Source organism: Chlamydotis macqueenii, chromosome 14 (genome assembly GCF_036417535.1).
Source record: "Chlamydotis macqueenii isolate bChlMac1 chromosome 14, bChlMac1.mat, whole genome shotgun sequence".
Classification (NCBI taxonomy): domain Eukaryota; kingdom Metazoa; phylum Chordata; class Aves; order Otidiformes; family Otididae; genus Chlamydotis; species Chlamydotis macqueenii.
In genome coordinates, this window is record NC_141569.1 from 7,985,394 (window position 1) to 8,005,443 (window position 20,050).

Sequence of the window (20,050 nt, forward strand, 5' to 3'; positions counted from 1 at the left end):
TGAGAAGTCATCCCCAGTTTGCCAAAGGGCTGTGGCTGGATGGCCATTGCTCCCATGCCTCTACTAGAAGTTGGGCAAGGATGTATAAAAGGGGGCACGGCAGCCGTCAAACTCACTGCAGTGCCTCCGAGATGGCTTTGTGCTGAATCTCCTACGCAAGTGATGCTTTCACCTTGTGGGTTTCGGCCAGGGTTGTCATTCACCTCAAAGTACCTGGGCATTTAATCAGGTAAATGCCTTCCTGATGCTCTGAATTTAATTTACTGAGTTTCAGCATGTGTTGTCCTATTGTTTATGTATAAAAGACTTATTAAAGCATGGGAGTAATTTCAGAGATTGGTTAAAAAAAAAAACAAAAACGGATGCACTTTCTACAGCAAAATGAGCACTTCAAAAAAAATCCCTGAATATGGGGAATGACTCCAAGACAGGTCAACATTTCTCAGATAAGCATTTGTTTTCTCACCAAATGTCTATATTCTGTATTTAGGGTAGTACTGGTATTTTTCAGCTGACTCTTCACCAACCTTAAATGTGAACTAGTCATAACTTATTTCCTGGAGAAAAGGTGCTCTTGCGTATACCCAAGGTAAGGTGAAAAGCAACAAAGCACATGTTTTCTAGATTAAATTATGAAAGTACACAATATGCAAAAATTCTTCATATGTAGCCTATGTATTGATTCAGCTTTCACTGCAGCATGAATGTTAAAATGCCGTTCTGAATATCCAAATTGTTAAGTGTTACCCACTGTCTGCATAAGTATACGGAAAGCAGAGACCTGATTAAACTGAGTTGAACTCCTCTGGTTCTCTGAGGCTCAGGTCACATGCTATCTGATAACGGCGTTGCGTACAGAATCATCTCGGGCTCTTTGCCAGGTCAGAGTCTTCAGTATCTTCCAAATCTAATAGCTTTATTGATCATAAATGCAAATAACTGCCTATAGAAACCGATGGATCTTCCTAGCATTAAAATGGAAAAGAAGAGCTTGCTAAGATTACTGGAGCTTGTATTGAATACAAATTTTATTTATTAAAAAACACATTCTGCAGCAAAATATGGTAATTAGGAGGAAACTGCCTCTTTTTTTTTTTTTTTTTTTTTTTTTGCAGTGCGGTGTATGAATTAGTGTTGTAGCCTGTGAGATCTACTTATTGAGAAGTTTCAAAGGTATTATTTCAGAAACAGGAAAGGAACAACAGAATACAAAAAGCAGCCTTATGCAGCTTTTCTAGTTAGATTTCTGATGTTCACTGTTTTACATAGCTTGTCAAGCGTTCATTTCTTCTTGTCAGCATGATGCAGCTAGTATGTCAGAAGTTTTTGTGATATTTTCCCTGTTTCTGTTTGTAACAAAGTTAAAGATGTTCTGAAATGAAGACAAGGAAGAGAAAGGTTGTAACTAAACATCCGAGCTGTGGCACAAGATGAGATGTAACCCTTGGGAAACAGTGTGGACTTCAGCAGGACAGCTGGAGTTAACTTAGATGCCTGTTAATTGTAGTCATTATGTTTAACTAATTGTTAAAGGGAAAAAAAAACCCAACAAAACAACAAAATAAACCTATATGCTTCTCTCATGCGTTCAATAAACCCTTAATTGAAGTAGAATTGGTCTGAAATGTAGCTACAGATTTGGAAATGTTAAAGGAGGATGTGGCTTCAGATTTTCGAAATAACATTGCTGCTACTTTAATAATGTATCAAAGTAATAAGTGTATTCGATGTCTAAAATGGACCAGATAGGAAATGAAGGATTGAAACTATAAGCCTAACACAATAGATGAGAAGAGCACTGGGGCCAGACATGACATCTGGAATGTGATAGAAAGTGGTTTTAGGTAATTTGTTTTTCCATTATCAAAGAAAAAATAAATTCTACTGACTTAGGTATCATGTCAGTAGACCTATCTGTCAGGGGAAAGAAAAGAGAGAGTATGATCAGAAATACCTGCAAAATATGTTGGGTTTTTTTTCCACAGTTAGAATCATAGAATGGTTAGGGTTGGAAGGGACCTTCAAAGCCCACCCAGCCCAACCCCCCTGCCAGAAGCAGGGACATCCCCAACCAGATCAGGTTGCTCAGAGCCCTGTCCAGCCTGGCCTTGAACGTTTCCAGGGATGGGGCCTCCACCACCTTTCTGGGCAACCTGTGCCAGTGTTCTATAACTCGCATTGTAAATAATTTTTTCCTAATTTCTAATCTAAATCTACCTCCCTCTATTTTAAAAACGTTACCTCTCGTCCTATTGCAACAGGCCCTACTAAACAGCCTTTCCCCATCTTTCTTGTAGGCCCCCTTGAGGTACTGGAAGACCGCTATCAGGTCTCCCCAGAGCCTCCTCTTCTCCAGGCTGAACAGCCCCAACTCTCTCAGCCTGTCCTCATAAGAGAGGTGCTCCAGCCCTCTGATCATCTTCGTGGCCCTCCTCTGGACCTTCTCCAACTGGTCCATGTCCTTGTGTTGGGGGCTCCAGAACTGGACACAGTACTCCAGGTGGGGTCTCACTAGGGCAGAGTAGAGGGGGAGAATCACCTCCCTCGACCTGCTGGTCACACTTCTCTTGATGCAGCCCAGGATGCGGTTGGCCTTCTGGGCCGCAAGGGCGCATTGCCTGCTCATGTTGAGCTTCTCATCCACCAGCAGTCCCAAGTCCTTCTCCTCAGGGCTGCTCTCAATCCATTCTCTGCCCAGCCTGTATTTGTGCCTGGGATTGCCATGACCCAGGTGCAGGACCTTGCACTTGGCCTGGTTGAACTTCATGAGGTTGGCATGGGCCCACCTCTCCAGCCTGTCAAGGTGCCTCTGGATGGCATCCTTCCCTTCCAGCGTGTCGACGGCACCACACAACTTGGTGTCGTCGGCGAACTTGCTGAGGGTGCACTCTATCCCACTGTCCATGTCACCGACAAAGATGTTGAAGAGGGCGTGGCCCAGCACGGACCCCTGAGGGACGCCACTCGTGACCGGTCTCCACATGGACATGGAGCCGTTGACCACCACCCTCTGAGTGCGGCCATCCAGCCAACTCCTTATCCACCGAGTGGTCCGTCCATCAAACCCATGCCTCTCTAGTTTAGAGAGAAGGATGTCGTGCGAGACAGTGTCAAAAGCTTTGCACAAGTCCAGGTAGACGATGTCAGTTGCTCGTCCCTTGTCCACCGATGCCGTCATCCTGTCATAGAAGGCCACCAAATTGGTCAGGCACGATCTGCCCTTGGTGAAGCCATGTTGGCTGTCACATGTCACAAGTTGTTTACTTGCAGATTAGCCCAAGTAGAGAAAATATCAATGTTTAAGAACAACATGCAAAATGAACTGTCCAAGTCAGATCTATCTAAAAGCATTTATATGAATAAGAAGATGCTCTTCTTTTCTCAACTCCCCACTGTAGCATTTTAGATAGAAAATCATTTGTATGTGTCTTTTTTGTTTGGTTATTTTGTTTTGTTTGGTTTTTTTTCCCATCCTCTGCAGGAGCCTTACTTAAAGTCAATTGACGTTAACAGGAATCTGTCATTTGTAACCTCTGTGCTGTGATTAGACCTAAAAATATCTCAATTAAATACTACTCACATGGGGATAGTTCAGATGGGATATGTACCTACAATGCAAACCGATGATTTATTAAAGACAGCTTAAATAGCCTGAGATCCGACTGTTAATTGGGGTGAAGAAGCCCCACTGACACTCTGGACATACAGGGCTCAGGGGAATGGTGCAGTTCTGTACCTTTATGTCCTTAGGGGTTTGTTCGTAGTGTTCATGTATAGGATTCTTTATATAATATGTCTTTTTCATCTATGTTTTATAGACAATACTTTAATACAAATGATGATCTGCAAAAACTGGAATAAATTCTAGCAGATTTTAAGAATTCTGGTAGTCATTTTAAGTGAACAATTTCTCTTCTGTAATTTTAAAATATTGTTCTGGAAGGGAAATACTAGTACAATTTTTTTTTTTTGTCTTTGCATACTCACTATCTATATTTTTATTATCAATCTTTGTCTGACATCGCATCTTATTTGCTCAGTACAGGATATGATATCCTGTTTGGTAGACATGCATGTCTTCTTAGCTAGTTTGGAGGAGTAAATATGAGCCCTGAAATGTTAATTGATAAATAATACATATTTTTTTTTAAATATTAAATAAAAGTCTATTCCAGAGAATAAATGATGCAATATGCTTAATTAATCCAAAACAAATAATCTGAAATGAAAACATCACTGAAACAAAACCAAGCCATTCAAAACCTATCAGCAGCATAGTTGGTTGTCCTTCTTTGGTAACAAAGCCTCGCACCTGCTTATCAGTGCAGCGTCAGCCTCTTCCTGTAGGTCATGGCAAGCACGTGAGGAGGAGCAATTCCTAGGAAAAGTTAAAAGCAAGTTAAGGAGTTGGAGGTAGTCTGTGGTTAACCACATTGAACTAAAGAATTTGGCTGTTAAATCCTAATTCAGGTTGTGCCACTGAAAGAATTAATTCTGCCCTAAAAATATCGTTAGCCTGTCCCTCTGCAGTTTTGTGCGGTTTCAATAACTGATGCCTGTAATGCGCTTAGCGATACTTAGATCTACAGGTCTTGCAGATCGGTATTTGTACAAGCAGATTAGTGTGAAGTACTTGCAATATGGTGCATGATTAACATCGGTATCAAACCTGAATTTTATTTTAAGTACATTGTTTGGGGATTTTTTTTTTCCCCTATTTTCAGTGTCTAATTTCTTTGAGTGCTTTCAGCCCTTTAAATTTCTCTCTGTTCTAGGGAAAAACTTTCTCACTCGTGAAAGATAAACTTGATACCGTTCAGGATTGATACTAGAATGATACTTGACATTAGTCTATGGACATGACAATCACTGCAGAAAGAACAATTAAATCCTTTCCCCAAGGATTTATCTGTAATTTCACAGTGCCTCTTTTAATTCCATGAGATATTCCAGGTTGTTATGTATTACGTCAGTTGTACCACTCTAATATCTTGAAATAGGCCCTCGGTATTGCTCTCTGCCTACACTCTTACGTGCATGAGTTACATGGTTTTGAAAATTGATTGTGGAAACTGGCCAATGATATGTTTATATGCAGGGTGTATTATATGCTGACATCAGAGCTGTCAAAAAAAAAAACCAAACAAATTAATAACTCAGTCTGATTATATTTATTACTACTTTTCAAGTCATATGATGGTAAATTTTGCTATAAAAACTAAAACCTAAAAAAAAAAAAACCTTGAGATAAGATGATAGATTTATTATCAATATATGAGTTACAGGAATTAGTAAATCAAATAGTGTAAACAAATTAGATTAAAATCATGGTAAAAAATAAGATTCTGAGAGGAATTAAGCTGTATAGATCAGTGCTAGGTATTAATTGGACTCTCTTATGGCATTAATATTTTGGTCAGCTTTTGTTTTCTGTATTAAATCTGTAGTACATTTGACGGGGATTGAAAATAGTATTTGGCTGCAAGAAGAGGTTAGGTTGATGGTTGGATTTGATGATCTCAGAGGTCTTTTCCAACCTTAAAGATTCTGTGATTCTTGTTGCCACAGGGGAGTAAAGCATTGCCACCTACTAACTGTAAATAATAGTCATTCAGTAAAAGTAAAAGTGAAACGATAAATAGTATCAATGTGCTTATCTAGCCAATGGTAGTGTTAATATGTTAGCATAGTGGGCGTGAAGTCTGAGGGCAGTACTTCAGATGCTCTGGAGCTTTACGGTCATCTGTGTTATTTGTTTGTATTCTCTCTATTGACAGTTGATATTACAGTGATATTTGAAAGGATGTCAATAGGATGGAATTACGTATTTGGATGTGTCTCTTATTGTTCCCTAAGTACCAGAGTGAGGCTGAAATGTTTATTTGTCGAACAAGAGATACTGATCTTATGACAATAGTCAATTACAGGGATATTTAGTTTATAGTACTGAGTGATTACAGTGGATTTAATCAGCTTGTTCAATAGTCGTACAAAAAGGGGCAGCTTCTCATTCTCTCTCTCTTTTTTTTTTTTTTTTTTTTTTTTTTTTTTTTTTTTTTTGCTTATTGCATTGCGTTAAGCTTAGAAGAAGTATGAGGGGATAAAGGAAGGTGGGAAACACTTTCCTTTAGCTACATCTACACTAAGACCTTTCAGATGTGCTTAGCTACTGCCTGTACTTTCAGCTTTCATCAGAAAATTAAAGAATATTTTTGTATAGCTGTTTGATAGTGACTAGCCTCTTTCAGGTAGAGAGTGAGAGGTGTCCATTACCAGAGGTAAGGAGATCCATTTCGCAGGAGTGTCTGAAGCCACACAGAGCGCGTTACAGCGGCAGTAGGTGAGGTAACTGTGCTGTAGTGCGTCAGACTGCTCAGGGTGAGTTCCCTGTGACAGAAAATAGATGAAAAAACAATGAGAAGGTGATTAAATACTTCACTCCTAGCAGTGGTGAAGTCCTTTTAGAGTGGAGTGAGGAGGAAAGGAGTTATGTGTTTGGGAGCTTTTTTTTTTTTGCTTAAGTTAAAAAGGTCTTTAGTAGATTGTTTAATGGCGGGGGAGGGAAGCATAGAAAGTAAATGGTCAAACTGAAATCCTGCAGTCATGTAAAGAGGCAGTGCAGCTATCCTTGCATTCCAGTCTATGTGGATGAAAATTTCTAATCATAATTGAATTAATAAATAATAACTTGTATCTCTTACTCTACTATACTTAGTTTGCCTTTATTCTGACTGTTCACTGTCTCTCTCTTTGATCGCTTTTAAAGTGTGACTCCTGCTTTAGGACAAGGGGGAGTTCATTTTACTTTTGTCTCAGAATTTTGTGAGGATTAGAATTTTATGGGTTACTGCGTTGTTGGAAAGGTTTGTGAAAGAAACTTAATAATTTCAGGTCTGTGCTAGAGGATTTTTACTGACTTTTTTTTCCACCTTTTTGGATCTGAGAGTAATTCTGCTTATGAAGGATCCACTTAAATTTATGATTTCTATTGACATTTCCCTGTGGAAAATGAGCCGCCTTATTCTGACTCAAAAAAGCCAGAGGAGTAGGAGCTTTGGGCTCTTATCTTAGTACTTCTGTAAGAATTACTAAATAAGCTGCAATCATAAAACTGAATATGCCTTTTCTACTGAAGATTGTTTTGACTTTCACATTAATTTTTAACTGGAGTAGAACTTCCTTTCTCCGAAATGGTGAAAATACCTCCACTCAGATGTCTCCCTGAATAGGCAAGTAATTGATAATATTCTTGGTGGTGTTTTGTGAGAAGAAAGGATTTTGCAGGATTGAATCTGTCACAGAAAGTATAGATTAAGAATGCAGTGAAGTGAATGCATTTTCTGCGTGAGCTCATCATCCACCGTACAAGTTCCTCACTGACAGAGGAAGGTGCAGGAGTTGCAGGTTGTGTAAACGCCCCTAACATCTGCCTTGAAGGCAGTTTCCATTTGGACACAGGCTCCTGAGGGAAACAAGACAGTGTTCCTCCAAAGACAAGGGTTGCAGTATAGGGTGGTAGTGTTACTGTAGTTGTTATTCTCTTAAGATGTAAAAACCTAGCACACTGTTTTACCTATGATAATCTGTGCTTCCTTATTTCTCCACTTTTAGCAGCAGTATTATCTACACATTAGTGCATCGAAGCAGTGCATATTGTGTGGAGAAGATAATCCTTTTTTCTCCCTAGCTCTCCAATTATTTAGTTCAATGTTGTGACTTTATCATCTTGGAATAAAAAATGGTAATGTATGTTAATGCAGGGTATGTATACAGCCCAACATGTTCACTAGAACTAAGCACCGGTTATTTCGGGCACTGGGAATTAAAAAGCCACCAAATCCATGTTTCTCCTTAGAAAGTTCTAGCCCTCTTGCATAGTTTAAGAGAGTCTGTGTTGTATTTAATGTAATATCTGAATTGTAAGTTAGCTGTTTTTAAAGAGAATGCAGTATATTTTAATCTTATACTCTTATGTGTTTGAAGTTGAATTACTAGAACACACGCCCCTAAAAGGTGGTAAGGGAAGGTGTTTCGTATGCTCTGAAGTGCATTGTTATACAATTTTCTCTAAGAAATTTTTGAATTATAAACTTTTTTTTTCCTGTTGAAGAGGACACAACTAGTTTAAAAATGTTTTGTATGTATGATTTTTTTGTAGCATGCAACCTCTTGGGTGATAGCAATATAAAATTTTAAGAGAAAGAAGCTGAAATAATGCACCTTTTAATTCAATGCTGACATTATCTGAGTGAAATGGACATGGAATTTTCAATAAGGAATATGCTTTGCAAAACACTTGAAAGTAAAACTTCCAGTTTTCTAGCAATGGTCACAAAGCAAAAGGACTGAACTCTGTGTAAGTGGAGGAGCTCGTTATTCCAAGGTTGTTACGTACTGAGTCACTCAGCCATCATGCTCGTAGTTTTATTGCTCCGTAAGTCCTGTAGTTTTCTAACATTCTCTGCTGTATTTATTTTTATTTCTTTTGAAAGGGAGAAGTGAAGTGAATGCTGAAAGACAGGGATACATTTCCCAGTGATTAAAATATTAGATAAAATATTAAAATGACGAAGCGCTCCTCTGGGCTCTTCTGCCGTAGCTGCTGTATTGTGTGATATGGGTGTTATCTTCTAGAGGAGCATATATTACTTCAGAGAAAGGCTTAAATAACTTGACCCTGAAGCTGAAGTTAATGTACCAGAAGATTTTTACTGCAGAGTGATGTTTGCTTTTTGCAGGGATTTAAATTAGGAACATGATGTCATGGCTGAGTTTTGGACTCAGTGACAGAGTAACAGGCAATGGTACCTAATTTAAAGAACAATTTAGAAAGCAATGTGTGGAAAGATATAGCAGAAAATTGGGCATCATTGCATGTAAGTCTGCAACAAAATTCTGATTCTTCAGAGTCAGAATTCCTTTACCATGAAATCACAGCCAAATTCTCCAGTTTTCCTTGACTCTTCCCAGCTGGCATGCAGATAACACAACAGGCTATCCTTCAGCAGAGACATGCAGAGCTTCTTCCCGAGAAAGATCAGAGGCATATATATTATAATTTCCTCTTAAAAACTCTTGTATGCATGGTTTCCCAGCAATATAAACAACAACAAAACTGAATGAGGTTGAAGTTTCTGTATGTGTTCTGACTCCCTGTGTTTTATCAGCTACAGAAGTTTTTCCAATCTTGTATTACACTTAGAAAATGCCAAATGCTTTAGCATCTTTTCCTTCTTATCCTTAACTTGTTTTATGGTTGTGCCTTCCAGCTTTAACAAATAGACTTAGTGCTTTGAGAGAGTACCTAACTATTCAAAGATTGCACACAGAGGAAGCAAGGGTAAAATATCTATGATGTTACATAGCCAGTCCCAAATGGAGTAAGAAAAATGAGCTAAGTTGGCACTCAGGTTGGAATACTCATGACATGTTGAGTGGTGGTATTAGAAGAGCGTATTACAGATTCTGTGCAGCCTGAGCATATCATTTCATCTCAAACTGAGACATCAACATCAATAAAACAATTGCTATCTTTTTCCTATAAAACTACACTGAGAAACTCTATATGCAGTTTACAGTTGAAAGATTATAGCAGTCAGTAGCTGAATGTTCAGATTTGATGATGGACTTGTAAAAATGTCACTGTTTCTTTTGCTGAAGCCAACTCTTAACCTATGATCACATGAGGGAGGCTTATCTTTTATGTGAGTAGGCAGAAGGAAGAATTCTGTGAACTCTATAATTAGCAATAAATCTATTTTAATTTAAAAGTAGATACGTTAGTATGTCTAACAACCTTGACACATATATCTAAATCCAGTACTATTGTTTGGGAGAGAGGTAGCTAACATTACAGTTTTGTTCACAGATTTCCACATATTTGAAATTGGTTCTACTGGCTGCTTCCACCGCTGGTGTTTCCAACTGTCACGCAGCAGGGCTGTTTCCAAGAAGTAGATGTGAACAGTGGGTTTAGCTGCAGTACGTGGTTTTAGTAACTAATTGAGAGGGTTTGTGACTCCCAGTCAGTGTGTGCGGAGGATTCTCCTGAACTCCATGATAAAGAGATGTAGTCTGTCGCAGAGCATGGTGTACTTGCAAGCTTTTTGGTTTGCTCCCAATACTGCTTATGGGGAGTCACAGTCCACCTTCAGATACGCAAATCTGAAGCAGAATCTCACTGCTTTTGATAGGATGTATGTGCATACATTCAAAGAAACAATTAGTCTTTGTCTTTTCCTGAGCTCCATCTCTGTCTTTGACTCAATATGATCATGGTCTGTCAGTGCTAGAGTTGAGTGTTTTATAGTTCTCATACTACCATTCTACTCAGAGGAGCTATCTGGAATTACCACCTTCTTGCTCACCATTTCTGTTATATCTGTAGTCCTGTAATTACAGGTCAGGGCTACTTCCTTCCAGGGCAGAGATAAGTTTCTGTTGCTGCTTATTCCTCATAGCTTTGCAGAGCCACGGCAGCTCCAAGAGGGAATTGGATTCTGTCCATCTCCACGTATCATTAGCATTGCTCTCCTGATTTTTCAGTGCTGTTTTTTCTTCACTGGTGATGTCAGAACTGTTTAAGTTGCTATTTTGAATTTCAAATCCCACTTAAAGTTGTCAGAAGAGCAAAGTCAACGGGATTTTTAAAAACTGTCCCCTACATAGCACTGAAAATACAAACTATTAGCACTGCTGGAGTAATATTTGTTACGGGTGTTATTTTCTACATCACTTTGTTTGGAAGTGTTATAGCAAAGTTCTTTATAGCCTTTAACTTTGGCCTGTGAAAGGAGTGGTCCCAATTTCCAGCTCTTATTTCAATCACAAAACCTATCCAAAAGTTGGGAGACAAGGGCAGATTATCAGCTTTCTCAGAAGTAATAGTTTATCTGAATTATTTTGAATTATTGACAGCAAACTTTCCTTTCCATGCAAGTCAGTTGTGCTGCGGATTTCTTTGCACTGTAGCTATGCTTGTTTTGACACATGATGTTTTCCTTAGGTCTTCTTCACAATGCTTTATTTAGTCAGTGTAGTGCTTCAGGATTTCCCTTTTTTCTTTTGTTTTTGATGCTCCATAATCAGTCTACATTCAACGTATAGATCGTAAAAGAGGAAGATGAAGACTGGTTTGCATTGTTAGGAAGCATAAAATTGAATATCACAAGATTTCTTTCTTTAGCAGCAGATTAATAGATTAGTGTATGAGACAGTTCTGTAATGTTTATTTTCATATGATGTTTCTCTGAGAGCGCTGTTATTCTGTTATCATCCCTAATGGATGCAATATGTTGAGTTACAGTGTTGTTTTTTAAAAGCTTTCACTTTTTCATTGTTTGTTCTCAAGGTTACATGATGCAAAATACCATGTTATATTTTGTGCACTAGTCCAAGCTGTATAAAAATATTTTTAATCCTTCTATGAAAATTGAAATACCTCTGCTCTGGGGAAGAGGCTTCCAAACTGCTATAACGAACTACTGTTTCTTCCTCTGTATGAAAAGGTGTAGGTCATGCTTCTTGACTTTGCAAGTATTCTAAGGTGGTAGTCCTTGCGTGCTCTTGTCTTGCAAGATTTGGTTTCGCTATTCACTGTGAACTGCAAATCACTAAGAATTATTAAAAAGTAGTTTTGTTGTTTAAATAATTTTGAAGATGGAAGAGAACTTCTTCTACTTTACCATGAATGTGAGAAAAGTCAGGGTAAAAATATGAGGGAGGTACCAAGAAAGGAAAGGACAGACTTCTTATTTTATTTCAATGGGTTTGCATTATGGATAAGAATGAGCAAGAGAGTTGAATTAAATAAATTATTCAAAACTGCTGTTTTGGCTTGATTAAAACTCTGCTCTACGTTATTGTGCTGCTCTTTTTTTTTTTTTCTCCTTCTTTCTTTCTGATGAGGTAGGGCACTGTGTCTTTTAATGATTTGATAATGTTCCCTACAGAGCTTTTACCCTAGCTGGCTGCAGCCTTTGGCTCCCTTTGTGGTATTTGTTGCACTCAGAGATCCTACTGAAGCTGTGTCAGAATTGTGACAACTCAGCTCCACCATTGGTAGGAACAGACACTGTGCTGAGGAGACCACAGGTTTTGTATCTATGCTGAAGCCCCTGGTTTGGTAGACTCTGGTAGTAAGAATGTAATGTGCAGAGAAAGGTATTAGAAAACTTAGTAGTCAAGCAGGTTAATATTTACCATAATTCTTTTGTGCCCTTAAACATTGTCTGTAAATCTACACTCCTGCCTCTCCCTCTGTGAACTACTGAAATTCTTGTAAAACTCCTGACTGTAATATACACATAGGTATGGAAATACTGAGGGTATTAAACAGAACAACAAAGGTCTCCACCAAAAAAAAAAAAAAATGAGCTGTAATTTTTTTGTGGTCTCACTCCATCTTTTTTTTTTCCCAGAATAATCAATCTTACGTAGACACTGGAACAGGGCAAGTCCTTAGCCTTTTTTTTTTTTCTTCCCTCCAAGTATGAACTGCCAGGAGTTGATGTGTTTTGTTTTGTTTTAACAATATATGCTCTGCTTGCTACATTTGCATTTGTTATCAACAAACATAGACCCCTCAGCAGTCTGGTTTTGTTAAAAGCTGAAAGAGACTTTGAGGGGAGCCAAAGGATTCTTTTCCTTTGCTTTTGTCCACTCCAGGAAGCTTTCTTTTGAAGCATCTGTGTTGACCCATGCTGATAGAAAACAACATATTTTCAAAAGCAATTCTGTGAGTACCCATGTAGTGACTGAAGAAAGAACTTTGTGCCAAAAGGTGTTCCTTTGCTCTGAGAGCCCAGTACATATAAATGATCAAAATGTAAAATTAGGAGACCTTGTCTAGATTGACAATAAAGAGATAGGACTTATTAAGTGTTTATAGGATTAACTTGCCCTTACTTTTGTTCTCTTTTCTTTGAAGAAATTTACAGGGATATTTTTCTGGAAATGACAGTAAAGCATTGTTAGATAGCACAGTAAGGATACTAATGAAAAGATAGTATTTTGTCTATGTGTCTCAAGTGCTTTATGGAAAGGATTGCTGGAGTCAATTCTGAGTGAATTTTGAGGCTCTCGGGCAATTCTAGTTTTCTGCTTCTAACGAACTCCTATTAGATATTTAATGAGAAAGAATGAAGACCATCAAATGAGAGAGTTCTGTCTTGTCTCATTGAAGAATGTAAAAGACAGTTATTTAACAATCTAAATACCTACTATGTAACAGAACAGTAACCCTTACAAAGGGGAACAGGATTTTGAGAGGATAACTGTTGGTCACCTGATGTCTTATGAATACGCTGGAAAAATGTAGCTGCTGCTTCTGTTAGGTGCCATGGTGTCTGTGTTTGTTGTAGGCACTCCATCTGTCCACTTGTGTCTCATTTTGGAGGCACACTCATATCATCTTGGGTTTTACAATTTGAGCTAAATCATTTGGTCACCCTTCAGCTCAAAGAAATCTTGTACAGTTAGCTGCTGTGTGATGCTCTTATTTTTTCCACTGGTGTGGAAGCAGATTCCCCAGATGCAGTTGGCCAATTAGCTTTACTTACTAGACAGGAGAAAATCCTGTTTTCCCTAAGGAGTCTGTAGAAATCATCAGGCTCTAGCAGCTGTAGAAGGTCTCTGATCAGGTAGAAGGGGAGAGAAGAAAGGCTGGAAATTTCTCAGTTTATGTGCTGAATCCCTACCTGGTCCTACGTGGAATATGTGTGGGACACGCTATTTTGGCTGTTGGCAAATTCCAAATTGTATTTTTTTTTTTTTATTTAATTACTACAGTTATATAGCATGCTCTCAGGAGTGGAGGGGAGTGGAAAGATTAAGAATTGATTTTTGTCCACATGTTGAGACCACCTGATGGGAACACAGTTAATAAAATGCCGCTGAGTATTGTGCCTTGGTTCATATTCAGTTAGGTTCATATTCCCCAGTGAGATTTACCAACAAAAGATTTATTGATGGCACAGATATTCCTCTCAACATCTAAAAGGCATGCTTGACACATGTTAATGTTAGTAGGTTTGGTGTAATCTGGAGGCACAAATATGGTCTAAATGTTTTGTGAAAAGCGTCTTGAAAATATTTGCTTTCTAATGTGAAGATAAAATAATAGTTAATTTACAAAGCACTATCAAACAGAAGAAAAGAGAATTAAGTTTCATGAAAGGATTAGGGTATTAACCGAGGATATGAGGTATGTGTCTTTCTCCGTTCCTCTTCAGATTTCCTCTGACACCTTTCCATTTTGGCTTGAAGTCCTCCACTATAAAATGAAAGGAATACTGCTATCCTAATTCATGCTTCATTTTGTCAGGATAAATTGGTGGGTGACTATTAAAGCTTACGGTACTGTGATAATAGTGTAAAGGAGAAGCTCTCTGCTCACCCACCAGCCTGGTATAACCTTCTTAGAACAGCATTAGTTACAAGTAAGCAGCAGACATGGTATTTCAGTAAAAATACATAAGTGTCGGTTATGTAGGAATATTTTTTTTCTTTCAACTGCGTGCAATCAAAGAAAGATTGGAACAAGACACACTAACCAGCTCTTCTGTTTCCTTCCTAGAATTACAACAACAGCTGCTTGTATGATGGACCTACGGAGATATCCGCTGGATGAGCAGAACTGCACGCTGGAGATTGAGAGCTGTAAGTACTTCTGCAAATCCTACTTATTCTGTGGTCAATTGCTTCTGAGTTTTTAGTTCTGTCTTTTTTTTTTTTTTTTTTTCCTCCTTTTTCTTTTTTAAGATTCTACTAACCTAGTTGTCTTTGACATTTAGGTCTTTGTAAACCCATGCAAAAAAATAGCTATCCAGATGGATTAGTAATTTGTGGCACAAGGATTAGCAAAAGTTATTCTGTGTTTTGATGGACAATTTACAGCTTTAAAAGCCTTATTCAAATGCCTTGTTGGAGTTCATGTGAGGAGCACGAGGATTATTATCAGTTCTTTATCCTTCTTTACTGCTGAACTGTGTGGCAGCTTGTTTCCATTTATAAATGATGGCAAGAGGTTAGAATTGTACTTGAAATTGGTGGTTTGTGGTTTTTCTTATTTTTTTTTTTCTTTTTCTTCCCCAAACCCTGTGCTGTAGTTCAACTTTTAACGTATGCAACACAGTCTATTATATACACTAATTTAATAGCTGGGGTCTCTATCAAACTTTTGATATAGATAAAGCTTTATTGAAAAATAAAATTTCAAATCTCTTTTCACTGAAAAATCTTTAGGGAATCTAAGTACATCAGAGAAAAAAAAAAATCAAGATCACTTTTATAAAACCAATATTGCAAGCATGCATTATTCAGCACTCTAAGGTTGTATCGGCACTTTCAAGGTAACTTTCCTTTTTCAGGAGAACCATAGGTAATAAGTTGAATGTAGCAAGCAAAATGGAAATTAATGGCATGTGTTAAGATACAGTGCACAATAATACGTGTATTTTTAAAGTAACTTCTGTATTATAAAAATTATGTGGGATTTCTGTATGCACCGAAGTACAAAATGAATAGTAGCTTGTGCTACAGTATGGTAAGAACTTGATTCAGCTGAACTTTTCTCCTGTTCTAGAAAGTATTTAAGAATATGCTTTAAATTTGTGTTCAGGGTTCGTTAATTTTAGTGTAATTTAAAGATATGCCGAAATCCTTGCCTGAATTAAACTTGTGACACTGCTGTCTGAAATATTTTACACCCATAAAATAATCAAAATAAGTCTTTATCATTACAGTTCACCCTTTCTCTTTGCTAAATATGTAAGCAGTAAATGTGATGATGGACTTTGCTCTTTTGAGAATGGATAAAATCTTGGATTGTTCCACCTCCACCCCCCCCGCCCCGTTCATTATAAAATTTGTATTGATGGCATTTGATTCAAAATTTTGTACCTGCAGCCTTTTACTGGTATAGTTGGCTGATTCTAATGTGTGAGAAAACTACTGGCGCAACTGTATTCAGGTTTACAGAGATTTTTACTGAGGATGTGGCTTGCTATTCCGCTATCTTTTAATTTTTGTTGTAGCAAGGACTTGGATTTTTTCTTTTTTCCAGTTGTATGTGTAAGGTGGAAAACTGGAGAGTCCGAGGACATCCTTTCTCTCTGTTTACACTTTGTTTAAACAGTCAGCCAAGTCTTGGCATCTCTCTGTGTTGCTGAGATGCTTGAATCTTCTTGGGATTCACAAACTATATATCCCTTGCCTGTCACGCTTGCAGGACTGGCTCTGGGAAATATTCTCTGGTGTCCTGGTTCTGGCTAGAATGGAGTTAATTTTTCACCTGAACTGGAAGAGGAGCTGGGACAGGTTACTGATCAGCCACCAGCTGGGACAGGTTACCCAAATGAGCCCCAGGGCCCTTCCATCCCATGGGACCCCTGCTCAGTGTGTCAGTGAGGAGGGGGCTGAGGGGAGGCCCCTGGGCATCAGGATCCACTGCGTGCTGCAGTATGTTCTGTTATTGGGGGTTGGTTTGTTCGATTTCCATCTCTGTTTTCTTTTCTTCTGGTGTTCTCTTAAACTTTTTTTTTCATCTCAACCTACAAGTTTTGCTGCCTTTTTTTTTTTGATAATTCTCCTCCCTGTCCCACTGGAGGGTGGGAGGGAGCGAGTGAGAGACTGCACAGCTTGGTCCTGAGCGGGGCTGAACTGCAACAGTTACTTTGGCACCCAACCCGGGGTGCGAAGAGTTGAGGTAACTGCAGATATATCTAGAGTGGCTTGAAACTAAATTTGTTATACACACTTATTATATCTGTTATTAATTGCTGGTCACGATGTTGCAGTGATTGGCCATGTTGTTGTGTTATCTACGCACTCACATGTACTATGTGTTCCCAATGGTGCTGTTTATCACCTCAGGGAAAAGGATGAGAATTAACGTTTTGTTGTACTTTGCAATATCAGTTTATGATATGGTAATATCAATGACCTTAAAGATAAGCTGGTATCTTTATGTGGATTATTTCTCCCATTCTTTCACCTCCAGGGTAGTTACAACAGTTTTTGAGAACTTTGCATATTTGGGGGATATTCAAGCCCTGTCAGTGAGGAGGCGGACTGCCTCCCAGGGCAGCCCTTATGCAAAACTGAAAATTATGTCATGTCCCTGCTCTTCAACAAGAGCACTTGGTGTCATTCAGACTTAGAATGCAAGACCTCTGGCTTGAAATTTCCCTTTCATCTGACTTGGAGTAGCAGTTTGAAGCCAGATCAGTTAACCTTTCAAGAAGCAGTCCTGGAAAACAGGATATTGAGCTCTCAAAGTTGTTGTTCCACTTGGTATGAAGAGCACAGTATTCATTGTATCATAGAAAGGGTAGGAGTTTAATTTACTGTAGCAGTTAGGATGCTTGTAGGAGAGCTCCTCTGTGTATCTATTAGTTCTGTTGCAGCATCATGAAAGTAAAATGGATTTAGATCAGGATATTGCATGTAGCTAGCCTGTCTTTCATAGCAGTAACAAAGGCCATTAAAGAATGTGGATAGAAGTAATACTTGAACTGTGTTTTGAAACGCTTCTCTGCTGCTTTAGAAAACTATTGCTCTTTAGGTATGTCATTCTCTTCAGGTAAAAACCTGAGTCTATCTAATCTTCATGAATCACTTCAGACAAAAATGCGGGTAGGTAGATAGGCAGAGTGAATAAGATTGAAAGTGACTTTGAGTTGTTCAGTGCAGGTACTCCAGTCACAATCACTTATTTAAACTGGTTAAGGTGCATGCTAAAAGTATCTTGGTTTCTTGCCCTTCTGATCCAGTTGGATGTACTTCTCACCACTGCTTTCTTGTGATGGTTAGGAATTCTCTAATTCTACCCCAAGTGTTTTCATGGCTGTGAAGGCATGAAATTATATTCACTGCTTGTGCCAATAATGTTTTTTTTTAGTTCAATGTCTTCCATAGCTCTGCTGGGACCTTCATAATAGAGTTAAAGAAAGCAGTCCTAGTTTCTCATAGGCTACATTTCATGAAACTGAATATGCCAGTCTCTTTTAGCTCTCTCATACAAGCGTGTATTAAGAGAAATACAGAACTAGCTAATGCTAGTTCTTCATTAGGAATAACTAGTACCATAAACAGTATTTCAGATGAAATCCCTATTATACTATACCCTTTTTCCAAGAGGAACTTTCATAGACGATAGTCTTTCCTGGAACACTACAGTAAGGTCTTTCCTCATTCATTTTCCATTTTCTCTTTTTTTTTTTTTTTTTTTTTAATCCAGATCTTGCTGTATTTGTTCTAATCATCCTTTGTCTTAACTGTACACGCAGAGTTTGTTTCATTAGAAATTTCATTAACAGTCTCTGTACTGTGCATGATCTATTCTTTCGGTGCAGTACAATTTCCTACACATCTTTTATATATAGAATCATAGAATGGTTACAAATTGTCTGTTCTTAGATAGTTCTATAGCAAATACTTTAGTCAAGTCCAGGTTAGATATACTTTGTTTAAAAAAGGAGTTATTGTTTAGACAGATCCTTTGAATTAGTTAAGTCATTATAGATTTTTATTCTGTTTCCATACATATTAATGTCTGAAATGTCCTTCCATTCTTTCTCTGCTTCCTCTTTCCTTTCTCTCCATCATCCTCTTATTGATACCAGAGCTGATTGGCTTCGTCGCTGCTTGGGTTATTTTTTTTTCCATGTGTCATTGTGTTTACTGAAATTTGTGGCCAATATAAATTTTTTGTTAATCTAGCTTTTGCATAAATCTATATTAATTTGCAAATTAGAAATTATGGTGGAAAAGAGTTGTATGTATTTATTGGTGAGATTAGATGCTGAAAGTGTGAGAAAGAACTATTTCCCGTTAATTCTAAGAGTCTCAATTTTGAGAACGGAAATCCTGTTTTTTTTCATGTATAGCTAGTTACATCTCTATGATCATTTTTTCTTTGCTCTTCCCTAAGGGGCAGAAATGTGTTGAATGTTTGGTTTTGCTATGATGTTTCTAAACTTGTAGACCATCTTTTCCAAGGGGGTCTAATCTGAGCTATTCTACTTGTCCCTTTCTTTTGTTATTTCCCAGCACACTGAACAGCAGAGTTATAATACAAGAGGGAAATCAATTTTCCTCTGTATTCATTTCTTAGTTTCCAAAGTTGCAGGCAACTGAGTGCTTTTTCTTTTTCAGTTGAATATTGACTTGACTCAGTAAAATACCTCTCCTTTCTGCTCCTTGCCTCTGCCACTGCAATATGAATTGCTGAGTTTCTGATGATGCTTTAGAATAATTTTGTTTCTCTGCTGTTTCTTGCCTCTCTGGAGTTGTAACTGTTGAAAGGAATGTCTTGGCTAATCAACAGTAAGACTAGTGGGAGCTCAAAGGCAAAAAGTAGTACAAGGGAGTGTGAAGAATACTTCATATTTGTATAAATAAATAAAATGTCATATTGCACATCCTCTAGCATAACAGAGAGAAATGGTTGTGATTCTTTTGAATATTTTTAATATAATCATTCAAGATCGATCTGGTATGTTTGGACCTTTGTCCAGTTCAATTATGTGGTGCCACATAAAGACAAAAATTCACTTCAATTCCATCTTATTTCATTATGTGTTTGGCATAGCTATATTTCTGTTGTACTGAGGTATAGTTCAGAAACTGCCTCCCTTGTGACAGCGGTGGGGTTTTTTGGGTTTTTTTTTTTTAGTTTTAATTTTTTTTTTTCCATTTCTTTGTTGCTGAGGAGCAAACAAGAACACATTGAGTTTCTCCTTAGAAGCATATTCTCAGAAACATTTTCCATGGTGTATTAAAGATGTGACATTAAAAAATAATGCATTAAAACCTGCTGTCTGAAGCCTTAGCAAACAGCGAGCTTGCCACTCAGACGTACTGACCAGGGAAAAAGGGCAGAGTCAGAACAGCGCACACAGACGGGGAGGAAGGACTGCTTTGCTGACAAATGAGAAAAACAAATAATTGTTTTCAGGATATTTCATTTATATGACAGCCTAGGGTGTTTGGATCTGTTTTTCTGTTTCATGGCAAAAAGGCCACAGAGGCACACTAAGTTAAAAACTTC

The 20,050-nt window shown here is 38.0% G+C and overlaps 1 protein-coding gene across 2 annotated transcripts in view; it reads left to right on the top strand.

The window, feature by feature from the left end:
* The window catches only part of GABRB2 (gamma-aminobutyric acid type A receptor subunit beta2), a 165,350-nt gene that overhangs the window by 76,661 nt on the left and 68,639 nt on the right, over positions 1-20,050 (top strand). For both annotated transcript variants that reach the window (XM_086758986.1, XM_086758987.1), the window contains exon 5: positions 14,576-14,658. In XM_086758986.1, coding sequence (XP_086615112.1) covers positions 14,576-14,658 — 83 coding nt within the window. The remainder of the gene's footprint in view (positions 1-14,575; positions 14,659-20,050) is intronic.